Raw genomic sequence first — 22,491 nt, 5'->3', positions numbered from 1 at the left:
TTTTCTTGTGTTTGATTTCTAGTTCCATACTGTTGTGGCCAGAAAAGGTACATCGTATGATTTTAATCTTAAATTTATGTGATTTGTTTTATGGCCTAACATGTGATCTATCCTGAGAATGTTCCATACACACTTGAAAAAAATGTGTATTCTGATATTTTTGGATGTAATATTCTGTATGTATCTGTTAAGTCCATCTTGTTTAATGTGTCATTCAAAGGCATGGTTTCCTTATTGATTTTCTACCTGATCTATGAATTCACTGATATAAGTAGGGTGTTAAATTCCTCTCTAATTGATTGTGTTACTGTCAGTTTCTCCCTTTATGTCTGTTAATATTTGTTTTGATTTAAAGGCTCAATATTGGGTGCATAGTTATTTATAGTTATTCTATGTTTTGTTGGACTATCATTAAGTAATATCCTTTTTTATTATCTCTTGTTACAGTCTTTGTTTAAAGTCTATTGTCTGATATACGTATTGCTACTCTGGTCTGTTTTATGTTTCTTCCACTTGCATGGAATATCTTTTTTCCATCCTTTCATTTTCAGTGTCTATATGTATCTTTAGGTCTAAAGTGAGTCTCTTATCGGCAGCATATAAGTAGTTTTTATTTTTTCCAGCCATATGGTGATTTAAAAATTTTAAATCTAATCATGCTATTACTTGCTCAAAATTCTACAGGATCAAGCTGAATTCCTTACTAAGCATCTCAGGCCCTTTGTAGAATAATGGAGCATAGGTTTTAACCTTTACTACTTGTATATTTGTACTCTTCATTTGAGTTGTTAATCTGTTAAAAATATTAAATTCTAATAAAAGGCTAGGTGCTCTAGCAATTGTTGCTGTCTTAGGCAATATTCTGTAGCCTACACATTGATCCCATAGGATTGCCCTTAATTCTCTGGATGTAGCTCACCTCTTCTATCTTGATACTTGTTCCAGTTTGTGGCTCAAACATCTCTGTCCCTCGTCTGGTTAATTCCTACCCATACTTCAAAATTATAATTGGGTACCATTTCCATGTCAAGCTTTCCCTGACACCACCTAGGTAGAATTAATCACTTCCTTCTCTCTTTTCTCACTGTACACTCCATAAATCTTGTGTCCCTTCTGATATTGCTCGGATATTGAAAAAGTTTGGTCCTTGGCTATTTCAGCAAGTATGTGGTTAGTTGTTGAGGACAGGTGTTCATCATCTCTGTATGTCTGTGTCAAGTCATTCACCTGCATGAGAACTAATCATCAAATCCTTGGTAAATAATCTCCAAATTATTAGGTAAAATAAAAATCAGGGATGAGAATATGTGCTAATAACTAGATTTGTTTTCTGAAATAAGAAATAACCACTTAGAAAATTCAGTCTCGGGACGCCTGGGTGTCTCAGTGGGTTAAGCCTCTGCCTTCGGCTCAGGTCATGGTCTCAGGGTCCTGGGATCGAGCCCCACATTGAGCTCTCTGCTCAGTAGGGAGCCTGCTTCCCCCTTCACCTCTGCCTGCCTCTCTGCCTACCTGTGATCTCTCTCTCTCCATCAAATAAATAAAATTAAAAATCTTAAAAAAAAAGAAAATTCAGTCTCAGTTGAAGAAAAAATTCACAGCAAGTATTTTATATACTCCCCCCCCCCCAGGATAACTTAAAAGAATATGCCAACTGTGCAAACTTATATACAATGGTTTGTTTTTCTAATGCCCCTCAGCATAGTGACACATAATAACCACTAAAAAAAACTGGTCTTTATTGTTACAATCATTCATAGATCAGGTGTTTGTATTCATCTTGTTCACCCAAATACTTCTAAAATCTACACTGCATGATCAACTAAATTTGGCACTAGTTGTTGAATAGTAGTTGATATATCAGTAACAAACTTTTTTTCTTTCTAAATTTTAATTTAGATTTAATTAACATATAGTGTATTAGTTCCAGGGGTAGAGTTTAGTGATTCATCAGTTGCATATAATACCCTGTACTCATTACATCAAATGCCCTCCTTAAAACCCATCTCCCACTAACTTTTAAGACAAATTAAGACAGACCTGTCTCTTTACCAAATAACTTTTGGCCATAAATCATATTAATCATAGATACTAACTATATTAGAAGTCCTAGACCCTCAGCTATCAGAATAACAAAATACACTATAAATAAGTCAACAGTATTTTTACAGCTGAAAGTTTATAATTTCCACAAGTGTTTTCATTATAGACTTATAAATTTAGAGGACAGAGCTTATAGTTATAGTTATACATGATAATGGAACAAATTAAATTATCCTGTATTTATCCTGATTTTGTTATGATTATAAAAGTCAAATAATATTTTATTATGCAGTAAAACTTTTTAGAAAACACCTTTTTAGTAAATCTTATCTAGAATTTAAAAATATTTAAAAAGTCTAACAAGCTTACTAGAAAAAAATGAAAAGCACTGTTTGTTCTAACAAAATTTATTATGCAGTAATTACAAAGGTTAAAGACTCTTCCATTTCAAATAAAAATAACTGTTATAATTACACACATAATATAGTAGACTGATTCCAATAAATATCACAGGAAATAGAGTATTTTCAAATTGGAAAGACAAATACTTTCTCATTCACAGTGTTTGACATAGGAAAGCCTGTACATGTAATGGTCTGTATAAGGTCATGCTTTTAGTAATTGTCCATACAGAACTAGCTGTTGCCAACACAATTCTTTCAGAATGTGAAGTACCGGGCAAACCACTCCTGGCGCTGGGGATCTGGAGAAGCCACCGGGGAAGCTTCATTCTGAGGAGGACTGAATTCATAAAAAAAGAGAGACATGTAACCCAGCATTAAGCTGTTTTTGCAAAACGAAGGGAAAAGCACAAAAAACATCACCGTAGATGACCACAATTGGTTCCCTGTGTTAGATGTGTTCTGTAGACCCCTCTACACTAGATTGGTTTCTCCACTCCATGAGAGCATGAGAGTGCATCAGCAGCTCAGATGAAGTCAGTTAAGGAGGAGCCACATCAAAACAATTACAAGAAGTTACAAAAAGACAAAAATCAGACAGCTGAAAAAAACTTTGAATAAAAAAATTCAGGAGGAACTATCAGAAATAAGAACAAGGTAACATTCCTCTTTTTCAGCACCTTTTTACTTAATTAAAATTTCAGAATCTGACACAAGCATTTGATTTTTTACAGATGTGCCCTCAAATATAACTAACTAAGCCATGGCATAGTATTTTTACTACATGTATAGTTATATTAAACTTTCATAATTCCATAAACAGTCTAGGGCAAAAGGAGTACCTTAAGAAGCCCATTTCCCCTCCATCTTCAAAGTTATATCATTTATACTTAATTCTAACTAAAGATTCTTTGGGCTAGTTGAGAAAATAAAAGAATCCCTACCGTCTTTGGGGGAAATTACAAGGCACGCAACAATGTGTAATGGAAACTCCAGTGGTCAAGTTCCTTGAGCTCATGCACATGCATCTTACTGATACCTGAACATACCCATGCACAAGGGAAAATAAGCAACACAAAATATTTAGCAGGAGGCACATTCAAAATTGTATGTGACTATTTTTATTCTTCCTACTTTTCTCTATTTAAAATAATTAGTCATCAACTATGTCATCACTTACCCTAGAAAAAGATTGTGTCTACCTGTAAGATTATTACTAGTGACACTGCTGAGACTTAGTAGGAATAAATTTAAAAAATTTAAAGCAGCACAGACTCAGTAACAGTAAGGCAAACCTAAAACAACAATACTTTGACATTATTTAATGGATAAACAATTGGATTTCATTTAAATTCTCCTTGTTAATATATTTAATTAAGTCTGAGGTTAACTTCAAATTGGAATATCACTTGTAAAAAAATTTTCTAAATTTATTTTTTGCTTATATCTATTGTTAAATTCCCAGAACTTACATATTTTTTTTATTTTGGCAGTAAGCATATATATTTGTAAATAAGCCTGGTAAACAAGAAAGTGAAAAAAATATGTAAGAAAAACAAAAAAAAATTTAAGTTCTGTAATAAAGATGGATTATTAGTGAAAAATTTGCTATAATATCAAAATGAAGCAGGTATCAATAAATATCAAAATTCTAAGCATACAAATTACATTAGCACCTCTTTCAGCATATAGAAAAATTGACAAGAAATTAGAAAAAAATCTTCAGAGCCAAAAAGGAGTTCTCTAGAGAAGTGATAAATGAATTTTAAAAATCTTTCACAGTGATATTTCTTTTCCTAGGCTGGTCTTAAAGTAGCAAATTTCTGCAATGTAAGAAGGTAAATTTTTCAAGTAAAAAAGAAAAGAAAAAAATCACTGGTGAGACGGGGCTCACCTCAAAAATGTCTTGGGCTCTTTAGGTGGCACTGGCTGTGGAAGTGGTTTGCTGCTGTTGAACTCAATATCGTGGACTGGAGAATTAGGAATGGGATCCAGGCGGTTAGGATGTCCATTGCCCACTCCACCAGATTCCAGAGCACTTAGATTGGGAACACTCACAAACCTGTTTGTTGGTGACTTATCATTCTTCTTCTTTTGCTGCATTAAAAATAATACATGTGAGGATAGTCCCTGCATAAGGACAAATGAGAAAATAGGAATAGTAGAAGATATAATTTGGCATGGGTAGATTTTGGAAACTTTATGTTAAATTGGATGTTAAAATGAACCAGTGTTACCCAAAGTGTGGTCTGGGGATCCTTGGAGGTGTTCTTTATCTACATGGAATCCTTAGGACAGACATGCTGCTGGGCCAGAAAGAATGAGAAAGAAACACAGAATGGTGTTCACGGGGAGGGGAAGAGATGGGAAGAATGTCAAAGGGAAAAGACTACTTAGAGGAAAGGGGAAAGGAGCAGGTCTTGCAGATACCATGTGGTTAAACAGACTTAGGCTAAAATTAGGAGAAGAAGGTTGTAAAGTTAAACAGTTTTAAAAGGGAGGTCGGTGAACTTTAGCTTTCTGTCAAAGGGAGGCACTCCTTGCCTGGAAATAAAAAGGGAATGGAAAAATACTTGGAGAAGTAGTTTGAAACATACCCCACATTCCTACTTAAGACCTAAAGGCTGACTCAAGTAACTGGTTTCAAATTTGCTGCACCATCTTTTTGAAGAGAGAAAATTAAATCTGCATAAATAGGTCTCTTTTCCTAATTGGTGGTATCAATAATTGGATCATAATCTTTTAAAACTTGTGAAAGATGGTATTAAAAATGTCTTGCAAAAGTAAAATTTTACTGTGTACAGCAAGATAATGCTCATTGATTCTAGAGGTGTGAATAAAATAGACTTAATGGTTTGCAAGACATTTTTAATACCATCTTTTACAAGTTAAATTTGTGCTAATTAAACTTATGAAATATTTTTCTGCAAAATGATTCAAGTGTTTAAAAAAAAACCAATAGCCTGATTGGCCTTTTTCCTTTATTTACAAAGTAATGATCTTACTATCTAGACATTGCCCTCTCTATCTATGTCATATTCTGTGAATCACAGTCTCTGACAAAAGGTCTACTTTGCATAACTGAAAATACAAGGGAAGAATAGTGTCTTCTACAATCACAATTATTAAAGCTGAAGTCTCTCAGAATTGAACAGATGTATCTTTTGCATTTTCTTGTTCTAGTCACTAGAGGTTGTAAATAAACCTACCGTCAGTTTCTATTTGAAGGAAACAAAAGTCTCGTTGGTAAAGTTCTACAGGAATGGTTTTATAGCTAAAAATTTTATTCCCAAAAATATATTAGAAACATTTTCATTTTATTGGGGCACGTGGGTGGCTCAGTTGTTAAGTATCTGCCTTTGGCTTCGGTCATGAGGGTCCCAGAATGTAGGGTCCCAGGGTCCCCGGATCCAGCCCTGCACCTGGCTCCCTGCTTGGCGGGAAGCCTTTTTCTCCCTCTCCCACTCCCTCTGCTTGTGTTCTCTCTTTTGCTGTCAAATAAATCTTTAAAAAAAAGAAAATATTTCCATCTTATTATTTGTTTCATCAAGTCTTGTAATCTTGCTTTGTAATTTAAAACATATTTCACCCTAAAATATGAACTTAAAAACTAACTATATTAATTCGTTCACCAATTATGAGAGCCTTCCATGTGCCAGGTAGTATTTTAAGCTCTGTAGAATCAGCTATAGGCATCCCTACTTTAGTCGTTCCGTTTCATAAAACATTTAAGTCATTCTATGTTAAAGGATTACTTAAAAATTTGGAGCAGTTTAATTTGTGAAGGGAAGATGTTCTTAACAGAGAAGTTTTTACGAGCACTGAAAGTAAAAATTTCTGGCTAAGGACGCAATAGAAATTAGGCATAAGGGGCAAATTAAATCTGAATCCCAAAATAGCTTTAGCACTAGTACTTTATTTCTACTACTGATTTCAGCCAAAAGATATGTAATCCCTGGGGCACCTGGGTGGCTCAGAGGGTTAAAGCCTCTGCCTTTGGCTCAGGTCATAATCCCAGGGTCCTGGGATCAAGCCCCGCATCGGGCTCTCTCCTTGGTAGGGAGCCTGCTTCCTCCTCTCTCTCTCTGCCTGCCTCTCTGCCTACTTGTGATTTCTGTCAAATAAATAAATAAAATCTTAAAAAAAAAAAGATATGTAATCCCTATAAAGCCAATATACATAATTAATTCATTATTTGCTTTATTCAGTTATTTGTGGCCACTTACAGAAAATGTGATGAAATTTGCAACTGAATACCTACCATACCATAGGAAGCTATGGTACAAAGATGTGTAAGACTTAGCCATGTCCATTTTACTTGCCTATAATGCTCTTCTATCTGTCCTGAGAGAGTAACAAAGTCTCAGAATAGACCATTTTCAATTTTAAGTGTCAAGAAATGTACTGAGAGAAGTAAAGCACTTCTCCAAAGACTGGTAGACAACAAGGCCTAAGGCCTTAAGTTAGGGAGTGCTGTTAGGTATACAGGGCTAGAGTACCTTTCAGGACCCCTCCCCATAGAGGATAGTGAACACCAACAAAATGATGTTAGTTTTCTTTGGAGATGTGAAAAACCAAATGACAGAAACCAAGGTTTTACAATAATGTCTTAAGGAGTATGAATTCTCAACAAAAAATATTAATCTCATTCTGTGAAAATGTATACATAAAATTCATAGATTTTAATCCTAAATACTAAATTTAAGATTTGGAAGGTTTATCCTATACTGCTCTGAATATTAAAAATTTTAAACAAGTTTTAAACTACATCCCTGTTTCATAATGTTTATAGCACGTACCTTAGTCAATGGATTAATAACACCAACAGTAGGGCTTGAGTTAAACACTTTGTTGAAGTTAGTTTCTCGATTGACTAATTCCAGCTGATAAAACTTATTATCCTCCTAAGCAAAAGAATTATAAACACCACTTAGACATTTTCTATTGAAAATTTAACACTGTTTAAATGCCATTTCATTCAGAATTTACTATAAAACCTGAGTGAGGATTTATATACCTCGTTCATCAAAGATTTCTAGACTTGACTGCTAGTGACTTAATGACAGCTGGTGGGAAGGTTTTCAAAACTTTTCAAAACCATATGCTTTGGGGTTCTTCTCTACCCATTAATAACTTTTTTCCCCAGGTGGATCTAAATATTTTGGCCCTATTCTCTGTTCCAAAGGGCTGACTATGCAGTTTGAGCAGCTTAACTTACATTCATGGAGTTGTGTATATGGTTTCGTTGTTTCTATAAAGGTGACACTGATTATCATTATTCTTCAGTACTGGAATACATTTGATCTTGTCTAATCTCCTCTCTGAGACCTCAGTGTTGACTTTTGAACAACAACGGTTTGATCTGCGTGGGTCCACCTACATGCTGATTTTCTTTTTTTGGATGAATGAAGTACTATAAATGTTATTTTGTCTAATGGTTTTTTTTAATAACATTCTTCTCTCCAGCTTACTTTACTGTCAGAATATGGTATATAATACATATAATATAGAAAATAGGTGTTAATTGACTTTGTTTTCAGTAAGGCTTCCGGTCAACAATAGTTTATTAGTAATCCAGTTTTCGGGCAGTTAAGTTATATGTGGATTTTCAACTATGCAGGGAGTTGGTGCCCCATAACCCCTGCACTGTTCAAGGGTTGACTGTACTACAGCAGTTCTAATCACTGACCAGAGAAAAAGTGACCAACATACAGTTAAATCCTCTGCCTTTTACTTCACCACCAACATGTGTCAACTGAACAGACTGTAAGAAGTAAACACATGAGTGTGAAATGCACGATTATGCTCTAGTAGAACCAGATACTTCAGCCCCTTCTTAGTTACCACTGTCATTTGCACCACCTCAGCCCATGTGCTTCAGAGTCTGCAGAATTGGTGTGTAGTAGGAAGAGTATAGAACAATCCTTACCTGGATTTCTAATCTGTCACCAACTAGCTACGTTGCTTTGTGTTTGCTTTATTCTTTGAAGTCTAATGCCTATCCTGTTGTGAGGATAAAATACAACTCTATCTTTAACATCTGTTCACTAAGAACTGGAAAAGCTATTTCTAGCATAGATGAAATAAATTACATTTAATCCCTGTGCTAACTTCATGTGTGGAATAAAAGGTAATCAGAGGAATCTATGAGGACTGTGCTCATGTTCACAATGCCTGGAAAATCCTGCCAATGTCTGCTCCTGGGTTCCATAAGGAACCCCAATTGATAACTGGCTGCTTTTAGCAGGAACTTAATAGTCCCAGCCAACAGGATGAGTTTCCTAAATGCCAGAAAAGAGAAAGTTAAAGAAAAGACTTCAGAAATAAATGCTTCTAGGCTCTCTTTGCATGCTAACATCCATAGTTTTTAGTTGAAGAGATCAATGAACCAGTAGAGTGATTAACATTCTATGTTAGTTTTACCCTGAAAAAAAAATTTTTTTTTAGTGACTATAAAAATTATTTTAAGTATTGATCAGGATATATAATTTTAGAAAACTCTAAAATGTTTTATGAGTTATTAAGACATTTGCATATTTCTTATTCTTCCATCCAAGTACTAACCAGGCCCTACCCTGCTTAGCTTCCGAGGTCAGATGCATTCAGGGTGGTATGGCCATAGACTGTATTTCTCATTCTTGAAGAATAATGAAGTCAGTTTATTTATTGTTAAAACTGTATTTCCTTCCCTAATGGACTGCTCAGAGACCCTAATACCTCATTGGACCAAGATTCTCAAGAGAGGGGCGCTGGGTGGCTCAGTCGTTAAGCGTCTGCTTTTGGCTCAGGTCATGATCCCAGGACCCTGGGATTGAGCCCCACAGCCCCAGCAGAGAGCCTGCTTCTCTCTCACCCACTCTTCTTACTTGTGTTCCCTCTCTGTGTGTCTCTGTCCAATAAATAAATAAAATCTTAAAAAAAAAAAAAAGACTCTCAAGAGAGAGTCTGTATCTTCTCTTAGTTAGAACCCTAAGAAAAATGGATCCCTTTCCTCATGGAGTATCTCCTTGGATCAGGGTAAAATAATACAACTAGCTGGAAGTACACAGTGCAGGCTAATGTGTGCATGTGTTCCTTCCTATCTAATTCTAATTCTACATGAACAATACACACCTTCAATAACATATTAACTGTATGTTGCCAAGGCACAATCCTCTTACCTAATACCAAATTTAAAATTACTTTATGTTTCTTATCCTTATTCATGAACATTTTTAATAAACTTTTAATCACAATGCACATATCTTATACTTTCAATTTTCATTTAGCATTACTTAATACTTAGCCAATAGACTGTTGATTGGCAAACATGGTAACTAACATGGTTACATCCCTCCCACCCCCAAATCTTACAATTAGTTTCTTTATGACTTGGTCTCTTTCTGTAAGCATGGCTTTTAATTCTGTAATCATCTGTATATCTTCTGGTTTTGATTCTCTCATTAGATATTTTTCTTCCATTTCTTCTAGTCTGAAAACAAGAAACCTTTTAGTTCATTGACAGGATTCAGACACATTCTTCTGTAATATCTACATTATTCAAATTAGTCCAATTGAACACATACAAAATTTAAAAGCAAACTTTTCTCCTTAAAATTTTTCAACATAATAACATGATTGTCTCAAATAGCTGTAGTATTATTAAAGGCTCTAAGGGGGTAGATGATGTTATTAAAGACTTTACAGATTACTTTCAGAAGAATTTCACCGATTGTAAGTCATTCAACAGTATGTCAGAATGAGGTGAGGTAAGCTCTGTAGAAGAAATGATATACTGAATAATACTAAGCTCTAAACATAGGTATGATGCTGGAATTGTGGTTTCACCATCAGGAGAACTTACCAAAAATACACTCCTGTGTGATGACATAAGGCTTGGTAACATAGAAGAGAGACAAGAAAAGATACAGAGAAAAGGGAAACAGGACACATACACGACATCATTCTTTCCTGGTTTACGGGAAACACAATTAAAAAATTCTGTATGATCAGCTAATACATAAACACTGTAAAAAAGATTAATCAGATAAGATAATTATTTTCTAGGCTGCTTCTGCCCAGAATGAGATAAGAAGGCAATAGGCCTGAATGCCACTGAAGACTCTAGAATAACGAAGGTTCCAAAAAAAAAAAGACTCTGGAATAGAGGCCACCTTTTATAAGCAGAGGCACCACAGGCCCTGCAGAGTCTAAAAATATCGATATCGGAAAGGGCAGAATGAAGAGAATGCAAATGGAAACTGCTGGCTCAACTAGGGGTTTGGGCGGGGGGAGCAGAAAATTTAAATAATGACAGCAATTTAAAAATTTACTGTTTTCAAAGTAAAAGGACAGAATGTAAGCTCAATAAAAATTATGGTGAATGAAGATACACAGAGAAATGTATTCAACACACACTGAGTAACTTCTAGACAATCTATCATCTATCAGTGATCTACTCCCACTTCCCAATTCTAGAGGGGTCCAAGAATCTCTGTATTTTAAGAATTTTAGTAAAAAACTCCACTAACTCGGCCCAACCTAAAGTTCTAATCTCTCGGGTTCGGGAAGATTTGTGGGTAAAGGGAGGTGTGGGGTTAGGAAGTCAATGTCTCAGGATCAGAGATGACTTTGTCAATTCAGTTTGAGGTTAGTTTCACTATCTTTTATTCTTTTGTGATAATGCAGGCTGAGTGAAAAATCTGCTTCACTGGCTCACACAGAGGGACCTTGCATTTTATCATGATATGGCATTTTACGGGCAAAATTTTAAGAAGCCTGAGAAACAATGATCTGGTCAAGGAAGAAGGCATTGGGTTTATACCAGAGTCGCCACAAGATGTCACTGTGGTACTTTATTGTTAAAAGCAAAAGAAGCTTTTTGAACTGCATCCTACAGCTGAACAAAAATACTTGGCAGTAAGTAAATAGTTGCTAAAAAGCTCAATTTAATGCCTTATTTAAACCTATTATTAAACAAAATGAAAAATGAAACTATTATTTCTATTCTTTTGTTCTAGTACAATGAGAGGTTAAAGTAAAGGGAGTCTAAAACAGTCACTTAAAATCCCCAAACCACCTTTTTTGCTCTGGTGTATGTTCTACATACATTCTGCATACATATGTTCTACATACACCTCAATTCTAGTGTATGTTTTCATTTACCTACAAAATTGTTATCAGTTAAATATCACCAAAAAAAAAAAAACTTTAAAAAGATACCTTGATATTAAAAGGGAAAAAATAATTGATTACATTGAAGAAAAAATTCATATAAACACAAATGGGAAAGCATTAAAGGAGAGAACAAGTAATATGATCTAGATTTAAATTGCAAATATACTTCCAGAATTGCTAAGTCTTTCAAAATTCTAATAGAACACGTGGCATTACTCTGATCCATTTCAAGTCAAAGCCTGGTCCCTTTCTTCAGCTGCCCCAAGCAGCTCTCTAGGCCTGCCTGGTTTCCCAAAGACTAGGTGTTAACAGCTGGTGCTACAGGAATGATCTTACTTTGTTCTTCTTTAATCTTTCTGGTCACAAGAAGGAAGAGTCTTAGTCTGGTTCTGTATCTTAAATGGCTTTCACAACATATGCGTATCACCTTATTTCACAGGGCTCAGGCTGGCTTGCAGCAGCAATAACTAGCTAGAATCTAATAATATTGGTTTTTTGTCACATAATTTACATATTTTTAATTATTGCCTAGCTTCTGTTTAGAAAATGGATACAATTTTTCAGTAGTGATAATGGTTTTACTGCAGATATAATCAAATCTTCCTGCTAAATTTTTAAGTTACAATGAATCAATTAAAAATATGAAAACTGTATCAAAGATAGTCAGAAATGACCAAATTCTGAAAGATTAAAGCCTGGAAAACACTGTTTTGAGGGAAACATACAAGTTAGTCTTTTACTCAAAATATAGATTTCCATTAAAAGAAATACAGAGAGAAAAAAACAAGTAAAACATATATAAATCTAATTAGGTCATTGTTGGATTCTCCCCTGGCATGCATGCCCTGATTTTTTTTTTTTTCTCCAACAATATATAGGTCAATGTCTAGGGTTTGTGAACAACAGAACCAAAAATATGAATACCTAAAAAAGTTGTATGAAATGCATAAAAATGTTTTCAAAGTGGCAGTTCTCCCATGCTTTTTTAAAAAAATAATTGACAAAGTCAGTAAACTGAGATTCTAGGCCAAACAACAGTATTGGCACAGAGGTATTTTAGAATCTTAATTGTATAAGGATAAACTCTATTATATCATCCTCTTGGGAATTTAAGAAAAGAAATATATAACGGAAGAAATTTAATGTTGCACCTTTAGTTCCCCATAATTTATGGGCATGGACTCTGATGCATGACAATAGAAATACTTTTTCCTTACATCACAAAGTTTATGAACACACCAGAATGGTAATTTAAAAATCAAACAACAACAAAGAACAATAAGGTATTATGGATAAAAGAACTCAAACAACTTTTAAAGAGTAAGCCATTTGGGCATGGTAGAGTGTTACTTTTCAATTAGGGATTCCTGATCTATGTAATAGCCCTGTACAGAAAATTTGATGTTTCCCCCAAGAAGAAACTATCTTTTGTTCCAGTACAGTGAGAAAAGTAAGCTTAGACAAACAATAATTATCTCTGAACCCCCTTTTCTGCATAAAAAAGATCGAATATGATTCCAAGTTCTTTATATGTTTAGATTTAGCTTAAAGTTCTTTAAAACCGTTCATTCTTTCATTTGTTTCTAAAACAAAAACTGCGACATACTAGACACAAGGTTTTTACTATAGTATCACTCAAAAATGAAACTATTTCTATAGAATATCCAAAAATCTAAGACTTTAGTACCCAGCATTAGAAAAGAGTTTTTTAAGTAATCATTCCATAAGAGCTACAGCACTCATTACCATTTCTACAATGTTTAGATGATACTTTCTGGTGTTTAAATTTCTAGTCCCCTCTTCCCTGATGTCCAAACAGGATTTGGGGTGGGAACAGAAGCAAGAAGCTTCCAGGTGCCCCAGAGGCCCCTCCACTCCAGGATTCAGCCCGACCCATGTTCGTTTCTCCAGTCCTTCCACTACCACCCACTTCCACAAATCCACAGGGTTTCTCCAATTTCAAAGATTTAAAGTCAGCCTGCAGTTGGTTAGGAACTTCGGTAAGATGCCCTTAGTCCTTTGCAATAGGCTGAGAACATTCAAGTCTTGTCCCCCAGCTTCTTAAGCTGGGATGCACTCTCCTTGCTCACCACCTCTGATCTAAGCTATTCAGCAGATTCAAGCAGGCTTCATTTAGGAATATGAAACAGAAATATCCAGTTGTATAAAACTGTGCTTTCCAGTATGGTAGCCAGTAGGCCATTTGTGGCTATTTACAGTTGAATTAAAATTAAATGAAAAATTCAGTTCCTTGGTTGTACTAACCACAATTCAAATGCTTACCTGCCATTGTGTGTGGCTAATAACAATTATACTGGACAGAGCAAATATAGGACATTTTCATTACCACAGAAAATCTACTGGACAGCACTGGTCCAAATATATTGGTATGTATGTTTGGCTTCAACTAAAAGAATAAATACCTAAGCTAAAGACTAATTAATTATATGATAGTGGTAGTTTTCTGTTGAAAAAAGAAATACAGTCGGTTAGCATGGACCTAATCTAACCTAGCATAAAACAAATGGTAGATCTAGAAAAACAGATAAAATATTTGACTCATGAGTAATACTAGTTCTTTGATCATTAAAAAAATCACAATATAAAAAAGTAATTTGTTATCTACTGAAAATTCATAATGTGTAAAACCACATAAATCAGAATAAAGTAGAAACAAACCTTTAATCTTTGTAAATTAACATTCCTAAGGAGACAGGACACATGGACAGACAGAGAGGTTCTTTTTGTGAGCATGTTTTTTCAGACTGTGAAGAGGGGGATGCCAGGACTTCAGCCTCCGTCCAATGAGGCCAAGAGAAGGGAAAGTAAACAGTAGGGTTTATTCTAACTAATTTTTGCAAAATGCCCAAGATTATGAGCACTTACTGTGGCTCAAAAGTATTTAAAAATTACCTCCCAAACACTAAAGAATCACTTTGACTGAGAAAATGATCTCATGAGTTTCTTCAACATTTCAAGTGTTACATCACGAAGTAGTACATGCTATAGGAAATCCTCAAAAAAATTCATTCAGGAAACATTAGCATGCCTATTAATGTGAAAATTCTGTGTGTATCCAGGAGAGGGTGTCTCACTTTAGGAGCTACTGAAGTAAACGCTAACCACTTGGGGCTGGGGGAGCAAGGAGAGGGGAGCAAGGTAGGGGGTGTCTGTTTTTTGTTTCAGCTTAAGTGTGGGTATATATACTACATATATGTAACACTATTTATCATGAGGCTTAATTAGTTAAATGGGTAAAATGTGAGAAGATGAGTTGGAGATTGGGGGGAAGGTAATCAGGTAGTAATGACACAGATTATTCTAGACTGTAAACACAGAATCAGAAGGAAACTGAGGTTGGTGTGGCTGACATGTGAGGATAAGGCACAGTGACACTAGGAGTTTTAAGTTTTACTTGGAGACTAAGGTTAATGGGATTAGTCACTATTTTGACTTTACTAAAGTATGTGGAGATATCTATATATTTTTATGCAGCTTTTTTAACTGGTTAGAAGAAGAGAGACTAAAGGTGAATAAATCATTTGCAGCAACAGCTTAGAATAGACTAATTCTGAGATCATTTAAGTTGAACTAGAGTTCAGGCCTCAGAGATGGGAGTGAATGCTATTTGTACAGTGGCTGTTAACAGTTTATAAGTGTGTAGGAAAGAGAGGGGCTGTTAAATACTTCTTTAAAACATTAAGCAATAATTAGAAATCTTGGTTTTAACAATATTGGAGTTATTATATATGAGTAACTATTTCTGATATTTTATTTTCATTAATTTTTAAAATCAAAATTAAATGCTTATTTGTAGGAACTCCAACAATATCTATACAGAGCATAAAAAATAAAAAAGGAAGATTTTGCTCTTCCCCACCTCTAATACGGTGTAATCTACTCCCTAGAGGGAAGTACTATCATTAAATTTTGTATTTGTTTTTTAAGCTCTTTTGATTATTTGTATATAAAACATGTATTATTAGTGCATGTATGGGATCATAATATTCCTATTGGCCACAATATGCTCTTTTTCCTTAACATTATACAATGGACATCTCTAGAGTTTTCAGCATAGCATGACAGCTCATGATTCAGACAAGCTTTAGGCAAGGATTGTCCTAGTGGAACTGCAGCCATGGCAGCTGAGAGCCACTCAACTGCCTTATCCTCATTAATGAAAATATCACATTACAATTACCATCTGTAATACAGCACTTAAGTTTTCTTTTTAAAGTATCAATTAGATTTAAAAGAGTAGCTAATCTGAGGTTAGACACAGTCTCCTCAATTTATATCCCACATATGAATTTTCTTTAATACAATATGACTTACGACACTTGCAAAGCTGCATTTATTTCCTTGAGTAGCTCGTTAGTCTTATTAAAATCTGCCCGCATGATATTTTTCTCTCTGAGATGGTCTGCTGTCATGACATCCAGCTCTTTTTCAAGTCTCTTGTTTAAATCTTGTTCATGCAACCTGTTTAATTTATTTTTAGTTAAGAATATGTTATTCTGAGGTCAAGCTTTCAAAACTTTCTATACTCTACCAAATTTGAAATGGTTTTAGGTATAATATATAGAAAACTAATGGAAACAGCCTAAAGTAAGTTACTTACTTTGCTCTAATCTTCTAGCTTGTTAAAGTTGTCTCCTTTAATGCTTTTTAAATTCTATTTTATAAAGAGTTTAGTTAATAATACAATTTCCAAAGTTACTGAATGCATACACATTGTTCAAAATACAAACACTTCATCTATGTTCTAAATTATAGCAGTCAAGAAAAAAAGTAAGAAATGGTCTTCAATATCTGCTAGAAGACAGTTTAGTCATAAAAATAAGCTTGTATTTCTAACTACTATACAACAGTCTTTTGGATTATGCTGTATATTGCTTCTATTGTAATTAATGGCATACCTCATCTGTTGGTTAGATTCACTTCGTATTCTGAGAATTTCTTTCCCCTTAAATTCCAGTTCTTTGGTTAGGGCACTTATGTTTTCATGAAGGTGCTGCACCTCCTTATCCAAGTCTGAGATGTGATGCTCTCTGTGCCTTAATTCCTCTTGTAGATCTGTTATTCTACACATATGTTCCTTACTCTGCAAGGTACAAATAATTTTTTTTTAAGTCACCTCTATGAGGATTAAGAGTCACATGCTCTACTGACAGAGCAAGCCAGAAGCCCTACAAATAATTCTTAAAAGTTTCCTAATATTTGCTTTCTGCATTTATCTAAGGGAAAGAAAATGACAAATGTAATGACACTGCTTTAAAACCAAACTGCTAAAATAAAACCTAAGACCTCCTCTCTTCCCATCTGTAAGAAGTGTTTATACGGATACAGTTTATATGGATAATATCAGGGTGACAAGAGACCCAAAAGACCATAAAAGCACATCTCCCACACACTTTACAGATGAGGAAACGAATACCCAAGAGATATCTGTTCAAGGATGATTTATATGAACAACAGAGCTGAGAACAGAATGCAGGTCCCCTACACACTCACCAAGTTATATGGGCTTACAATAAAATTCTGGCACCATTATCCCTTCATTTAAAAAGGCCCTGCATCACGGAGGCTAGGCCAAAACACACACACACACACACACACACACACACACATCCTATGGCTCAGGAAGCAGACTTTCTGCTTAGTGTTGATGTAGCAGTTGCCTTGTCTGAAATATAAGCTCCCTTCCATTTTCCTAGAAGTTACCATTTTCTACAATGTCTATCTATACATTGTCAATTCCAGTGTTGGCCTAGTTAGGAGAAAATAAAATTTCCCTCCATGGTTATAAAGTGACTCATTTAAAACTTCATAGCAGTGAAGAGAAAATTTGAGCTGATCATTTAACATAGCTAAAGACTAACAAAGTCAAAGTTTTAAGTCTAACAAATGAGGGCCTTCATTGCTCTATGCCTAGAAATCCATCCATCCAGACATTTAAGATCATAAACTCTCTAACTGAAGGAAGTACACTTGGCCAAAGAGTAAAGTTTAAAAAGCATAGGTAGTACCTGTGTTACAGTGATATGGAAATATCAGTTATCTTTTTTCTTGAGCACCTGCTACCTCTATAGTTATGCTATCCAGTATGACTACTTAAATTCAAATTTAAATTATTTAAAAATTAAACAAAACCAGACATATAAGTCACACTAGACATACGGCCATGTGGCCAGTGACTGCCACAGTGGATAGAACAGATATAGAACAGGTCTATCATCTTGGAAAGTTCTATATATAGTGCTGTTTCATAGTGTTCTGTCTTCACTCTTCATATTATTTATATTTTGTCTGCTTTCTTAAAATGTAAGTAAAACTCAAAATATTCAATTAAAAATTCATAAAATAAAATGAATTTTATGACCAATATGCTAAAGTCAAGTTACCGATTTCCCTTTAAAAATAAGACTCTTCAATATAGATGATAAATAATAACTAGTGAAAATACTAGTTATTACAAAATAATTTTCAGAAAACTGTCAACATTCACATCTATTCACATTTAAGGAATCATCACATAACAGAATGTCCTCCTTTACCTGTCTTCTGCTGATGTCTATGCTTCGCTCTAATTCCATTTTAGCAGCTGCCAATTCTTGATGATGACTATGCCGTAACAAATCAATTGCAGCTGCATGCTGATGGTTTAATTCTGAGCGCAAAGAGGCTGGAATACAAGGGGAATAAAAACTGTCCATGTATTTTAGAAATATTATTGATACTTCACATAAAAATTGTAAAAGTCACAGAATATTATTTTTTAAAATTAGGACACTTGTATATGCCCATTTAGATATCCTAGACGATCACAGAATATCATGAATTTAAAGGTTATCTAGTTTTGATAAGGATAAGAAAATTTTCCAACTGCTCAAAAGGATCAAGGTGTTTCATATAGGCTTTTGATTTGCCAGTAAGGTGTGAAAGGAGACAAAATGTTTTGTTTTGTTTTGTTTTTTAACTTTTCTCATTCACTATTGGAATACTAACATTTTAGAACTGAACAGTACCATAACATATGTTCATTTAGGAAGCACCTTCCCACCCAGGTAAGAATTCTTCCACATAGTTCTGAAAGATGTTAAAAACTGGCAGGTGAATGCTTTGATTTGTAAGTCATGAGTTTGATTTGAATTTGAGATTATTTGATACAATCCACACTTATTGAATGCCACGTATTACATGAAGGGAGAACAAAATATGGCCCTGTTCTAATAACTGCATGGGTTAGAGGGAAAGGCATCATGCCAGAGAATTAAGTGGAACAGCAGAGACGAATATTAGCTATAATGAAAGCACAGTGGTAGAAGAATCCAGATGTCCTAGGAGAAAGAAATTGGGAATGCTATCACAAAGGAACTATCACAATAACTCACTCTAAATCACTTGAGCAAGGGTTCTCCCAAGTGGAGAAAGAGAAAAGCATTAATGAGGAGGGGATAACATATGCAAAAGCAGAAAACCAAATCTATGAGGTAAACTGTAAAAAGATTGGTATGCTGGGTGCCCACAGAGCACGTGGTCAGAGTAGAAAGAAAATGGGAGCCAAGTCTGAGAGAGTTTTAGCACAAAATGCTGTTGACTTTATGTTTGAGTTTATGGTTCTCAATCTGGGATATATGTGGCAGTACATCTGAGGGAATTTTAGAGTATGCATGATCGTCTTCTGAAACATGATTTGTACTTGAAGATTTTGAGGAAAGCCATTACTTTCACGTTAATACAAAAGAGATATGAATAAAAGGCAAATTGTACATTTTAAAGCTAAAATATGAGACAACTTCAAAAAAAAAAAATGCTGTGCTTGGAGCTAGTCATGTTAGGCTCTTCCTGAGGCCTCCATGTAGGTTCAGTCTCCCTGGTGTTAAGGGCTACTTCTGTGAAAAAACTTGACAGGCACTGAGGTAGGACACGGGAGTTACTGAAAGATTTAAAGTTGGGAAGTTCCATGGTGAGATTTGAGTCTTAACAAAGATTAGCCAGATGGGAGTCTGGAGGGTGAATTGCAGGAAAAAGATCAATGAAAAGGTTATGGTAATTACCCAGGTGAAAAATGATATGACCATGAACTGCGTATGACAAAAGGACTCAAGAAGAGAACAGATATAGGGAATATCTAAGGGAAGGAACTAACAGGGTGTGGAAGCAAAAGAAAAGAAGTTAAACACATCTTCTACCTTCCTGGCTTGGGCAACTGGTAAACAGTAATACTCTGAATTAAAATGGGAGCTATAGGATTTGGACCTGAGGGAGATGGTAAGCTAATATTTAAAAATGTAAAATTAGAATATCTAACTTCCTAATGTGCAGTAAGAAGCAGAAATCTAATTCACAAGGAAAGCAGTTTGGTCTTAAATACATATTTGGAGTTACTAGCAAAACAGATGGTACTTAAAAGCCATAGTTGTGAATCCAAACAACCAGGAAAATCCTGAAAACCAAAAAACGGAGCAGAGCCCTGGGAACTAAATCCTGGGAAACAGCAGTATTTAACAGATGCATGGGAAACAGGACTAGCACATGAGATTAAAGAGCAGGGAACGGAAAAGTGGGAGTGCAGTGGAATTTTGAAGTTAAATGGTGACCTCAGGGAGGGTAATTTCAACGGATTAATGGGGGCAAACTTAGACCAGATGGATCCTGACAAAGGAATTAAGTATCCAGAATACATGAAGAACTCTCAAAACTCAACAGTTTTTACAAACAATCCAATTAGAAAAGATATAAAGATGGCAAATAAACACATGAAAACATGTTCAACATCATTAGCGATTAGAGAAATGCAGAGTAAAATATACAACACAGTGACATCAAATGTTGGTGAAGATGTGGAAGAAAACTGTCACTCATTCACTGCTGGTGAAGATGTAAAATGGTACAGCCATTCTGGAAAATAGTTGGGCAGTTTCTTTAAAAAAAAAAAAGCTAAGCCTACATCATCATATGACCCAGCTCCACTCCTGGCATTTATCCCAGAGAAATGAAAATTTACACTTACACAAAACTGGAAACACCAGATGTCCTTCAATGGGTGAAGGACAGCAACTGTCCTTCAGCAATAAAAAGGGACAAACTGCTGCTACATACAACTACCTGGACCAATCTCTAGGGAATTATGCTGAGTGAAAAAAAGCGATCTCCAAAAGGTTACATGCTATTACATTTATAACATTTTTAAAATGACAAAATTACAGAAATGGACAACAGATTAATGGTTACCGGGAATAATGGTGGGGAGGAAAGGGAAGTAGATATTGCTATAAATGGACAACAGGGATCAACACGGTAATGGAAGTATTCTATGCCTTAATAATGTCAGTGTCAATATTCTGGTAGAGATAAGAACTATAGTTTTTGGGAAAATGGATAAAGGGCGCAGAGTATCTCTTTGTATTATCTCTTACAAGCTGATATGAATCTATGACTATCTCAAAGTAAACTTTAATTTAAAAAAATCATAAAAAGTCCTTTTGCAGTAGAGAGGCACTGAAATCAAGTTTCAGTGGACTAAACAATGGTGCTAACACTGGGCCTGTTTTACTTCTCACACTGCTGTGGAAAGTCTGTGCTTCCTGTGGACGAGAATTTTATAGATTGCCTCTACCTTTGACTATAAGCTGCTTCTTTATAAAGATAGAGCTGCAGTTCATTTTTTAATTCTTCTTTGCTCAGCAGTTTCTGTAGCATGTAAAAAGATATCTCACAAATGTCTGATAAATAGTCTCAATATGATTTTCACCCTAGCTATCACAGTGGCTTGTAAAGGAGGAAAAGGAGAGAGCTCTGATGACTTGGCCTAGGGCTCCCAGCAACAGTAGAGACAATGAACTGGGTCAAATGGCTTTGCTTTTGGGGCCCAAGGTATCCACAACACTTTGTCTTTTTTATTCCCAATTCCTATTGGAAAGGGTACACCACTGAAATGTGACAACATACAATAAAAACTCTTAAGAGAATTAGGGGGAAAAAAAAACAAACAAAAGGAAAATGAGATGGTAGGAATAAAAAGTTCTTGAACAACACCAAAACAATTCTTTAAATACATATGCAGTTTTCCTTCAAATCTCAACTGATCTCCTTATAAAAAGGGCAGTGATTTGATTACTTCAAAGATTAAAATCCCATTAAAGAAATATCTGAAAAATATCTACATAAAAAGTCAGACCTGAACATGAATTTTCTTCTAAAAACAAAATCCTGGAGTGGAGAATACCATATGACCATCAAGTCTAAGGACATGTGGCTCCATGCCTATTTACTCCTTTCAGTCACTAGGGAATGGAAAGTTTGAATGTCCTGACTCCGTTTAGTCCCTTAGGGTAGGTAGAAGCACCAGTGAGTGTTGTTTACACAGCCAGAGTACGGGAAAGTTGAGGGGACCTCCCCTCACTGTTTCTGTTCTAACCATTCTACTCCTCCACACTCACCTCTTCATCTGGTAACTTCAAATATACAAAACACTTTGTATATACAAAATACATATTCATTTTGGTGTTTCAAAAATTTTTAAAAAAGCTGTGATTTCATACTGAGTTTTAAAGGAGAACATGCAAATAAATATGACAAAATTATAATCCTTTCAAAATACCAAGCATAGCCTTTCCTTCATCTTCTAATTCAAACCGAAGAGTCTGAAGTTCCTGTTCCATTTCTATCCGGAAGCCCTCCATTGACTCTCTGTGTGCATCTTTTAATGACTGAAGCTCTGCAGAATGTTTTTGTTGTAAATGATTTTCAAGAGCCTAAAACAGGAGAAACATACTCAAATTATTCAGGAAGCAAATGCAAACAAAATAAAAAATTACTAAAACTCAGTTATTAAAAAAAATTTTTTTAAATTAACATATAATGTTTTATTTGTTTCAGGGGTACA

General features: G+C 35.0%; 1 protein-coding gene across 8 annotated transcripts in view; it reads right to left on the bottom strand.

Moving 5' to 3' along the window:
- Positions 1–2,434: 2,434 nt before the first annotated feature.
- The window catches only part of FAM184A (family with sequence similarity 184 member A), a 112,326-nt gene continuing 92,269 nt past the window's right edge, over positions 2,435–22,491 (bottom strand). For 2 of the 8 annotated variants that reach the window (XM_045071170.1, XM_045071171.1), the window contains 8 exons: positions 22,207–22,360; positions 18,158–18,285; positions 16,520–16,704; positions 15,936–16,082; positions 9,798–9,915; positions 7,244–7,348; positions 4,339–4,574; positions 2,435–2,784 (listed from right to left, as the gene is read on the bottom strand). In XM_045071170.1, the coding sequence (XP_044927105.1) occupies positions 2,703–2,784; positions 4,339–4,574; positions 7,244–7,348; positions 9,798–9,915; positions 15,936–16,082; positions 16,520–16,704; positions 18,158–18,285; positions 22,207–22,360 (1,155 nt within the window). In that variant the 3' untranslated portion in view covers positions 2,435–2,702. The remainder of the gene's footprint in view (positions 2,785–4,338; positions 4,575–7,243; positions 7,349–9,797; positions 9,916–15,935; positions 16,083–16,519; positions 16,705–18,157; positions 18,286–22,206; positions 22,361–22,491) is intronic. The other 6 variants (XM_004740095.3, XM_004740096.3, XM_045071173.1 and 3 more) reach the window with 5 other exon arrangements.

The sequence above is a fragment of the Mustela putorius genome, unplaced genomic scaffold (assembly GCF_011764305.1).
Source record: "Mustela putorius furo isolate JIRA1106 unplaced genomic scaffold, ASM1176430v1.1 tig00003983_pilon_pilon_pilon, whole genome shotgun sequence".
Classification (NCBI taxonomy): domain Eukaryota; kingdom Metazoa; phylum Chordata; class Mammalia; order Carnivora; family Mustelidae; genus Mustela; species Mustela putorius.
This window is presented reverse-complemented; position numbering and strand designations above follow the sequence as displayed.